The sequence below is a fragment of the Alosa pseudoharengus genome, unplaced genomic scaffold (assembly GCF_046254945.1).
Source record: "Alosa pseudoharengus isolate Yale_2024_CS ecotype anadromous, Long Island Sound unplaced genomic scaffold, YU_APseudo_1.1 YU_APseudo_1.1_scf_174, whole genome shotgun sequence".
Taxonomy (NCBI): Eukaryota; Metazoa; Chordata; class Actinopteri; order Clupeiformes; family Clupeidae; genus Alosa; species Alosa pseudoharengus.
In genome coordinates, this window is record NW_027468645.1 from 7,501 (window position 1) to 10,000 (window position 2,500).

At 48.8% G+C, this 2,500-nt stretch overlaps 1 protein-coding gene across 1 annotated transcript in view; it reads right to left on the reverse strand.

The window, feature by feature from the left end:
• Nucleotides 1–2,500, reverse strand: part of LOC143130797 (unconventional myosin-XVI-like) — a gene marked incomplete at both ends in the record, with an annotated part of 43,843 nt that overhangs the window by 3,725 nt on the left and 37,618 nt on the right. The window contains one exon of the mRNA XM_076290012.1: nucleotides 150–230. Coding sequence (XP_076146127.1) covers nucleotides 150–230 — 81 coding nt within the window. The remainder of the gene's footprint in view (nucleotides 1–149; nucleotides 231–2,500) is intronic.

A 2,500-nucleotide genomic window follows, 5' to 3' on the forward strand; every position in this document is an offset into this window, starting at 1 on the left:
CTGAGTCCAGCTGAGTCCATCTTCTTCAGCGGAGACTTCATAATCATTTGTTGGTGTGTCAGTTCTGGGGTGGTGATATTGGTCATCAAGTGGGCAGGTGATGTCCAGTCATGTGTGTTGGGTTGAGGATGAGACGAGGTGTCACTCACCCTGAGCTGGGTTGCCATGGTGATGGGGCAACCCCTGTCTAGCCTCTGGAGAAGCCCGCTGCCTGCCTTCTTCTTGACCAGCTGCAACCAAAACATGGGAGACTCCATTAGTCAACACATACACACACACACACACACACACACACACACACACACACACACACACACACACACACACACACACACACACACACACTCTCAGGGCACATCCCCAGCACTACAAACATGATGTATACAGTATGTGAAGGAAAGAGAGAGTGCTTTTGCTTGCCCTCTATACTTCCTTCTCTTTCATCTATCGTTCTATCATCTATCTACTCACTGCCTTTCTTCCTCCTCAGCCCTCTGTGTATTGGAAATTCAGCTGCTTTGGCAAGATGACAAAACCAACACACACACACACACACCACACACACACACACACACACACACACACACACACACAGACACAGACACACACACACACACACATAAAGGCAAACACACGCGGACACACACAAACAAACACACACACACACACACACACACACACACACACACACACACACACACACACACACACGCAAACATACACACACAAACATACATACACACACACACACACACACACACACACACACACACACAACACACACACACACATCAAAGCAAAAAAAGAACAATAGAACATTCTATGATTTGTTGCAGCATTTCTCTCAACTCTTCCTCTCACCAGCATTTCCCACAGTTCTTTGCGACTCTTTTCCTATTCCGGTCATTTCTATTTAACATGCTTGTTTGTAATTCTAATTATTCTCCCAGTGTGCTGCAGTACAGCCTGTTCATTACGAACGCCACTCTGCAGGGAACAGGGTGCTCCTGCGAACAGCACCAGAACCAGCATGGGGTAATGTTACCCGGTGTTATAGTCATAATCACACATCCGCCGCTAAGCTGCATCTTATGTAAGCTGCTGCACAAGCCCATGCCTGCTCTCCATCTCTCTCTCTCTCTCTCTCTCTCTCTCTCTGTCTGTCTGTCTCGGTGGTTGAAGGGGACAGAGGGCACCTGCGGACTAACACCGGGCCTTACGTAAGCCTGTGTCCCCATCAGACAGACAGACAGACAGACAGACGCGGCTGTGGGGACACAACGAACCTGCTGGGAGCTACAGAACAACTCACCACACTCAAAGCACACACTCACTCAACTCATTCACCACACTCAGAGCACACAATCACTCACTCACTCACTCACTCACTCACTCACTCAACTCATTCACCACACTCAGAGCACACACTCACTCACTCACTCACTCACTCACTCACTCACTGAACTCATTCACCACACTCAGAGCACACACTCACTCACTCACTCACTCACTCACTCACTCACTCACTCACTCACTCACTCACTCACTCACTGAACTCATTCACCACACTCAGAGCATACACTCACTCACTCACTCACTCACTCACTGAACTCATTCACCTCACTCAGAGCACTCACTCACTCACTCACTCACTCACTCAACTCATTTATTCACCACACTCAGAGCACTCACTCACACACTCACTCACTTACTCACTCACCACACTCAGAGCACACACTCACTCAACTCATTCATCACACTCACACACACACACACACACACACACACACACACACACACACACACACACACACACACACACACACACACACACACACACACACACACACACTCACTCACTCACTCACTCACTCACTCACTCACTCACTCACTCACTCACTCACTCACAGGGACCCTCACTCAGGTGACACACTCACTCACTAACAGAGGAAAAAAAGGAGGGGGGGATGCTGGGTGCACAGAGGATTATGGGATGTGCATGGAGGAAGAGAAGGAGGGGAGGATGAGGAAAAAAGGTGAGGAAGAGAAAAAAAGTGTGAGATGAAGCAGATGAGGTCGGAGGGTAGACCTTGATGGAGTGGGTGATGGAATAGAACACAATATGAGAGAGATGGAGAGATGGAGAGAGAGAGAGAGAGAAAGAGAGAGAGAGGATGCTGGGAGAAAGTGGGAACAGAGTGGACAGTGATGGAGAGCCTGGGGACTGCGTCTGTATGGGAAATAACCTTGAGTTCCTGAATGACACAAACATACCAAAAATAGACAGAGTGAGAGAGAAGAGGAGGAGGAGGAGGAGGGAGGGAGGGGAGGGGGTCTAGAGCACAACAGCCGTCCACTCAGTGAAAACAGAACTATATAAAGCTGATAGACAGGTCTGAGAGGGGAGACATATACACAGGCAAAGAAGCAATAAACAGTGGCTACCCACACACTTGCCAATGAGACATGTCTACATGACACTCTCACGTGACACGCTCAC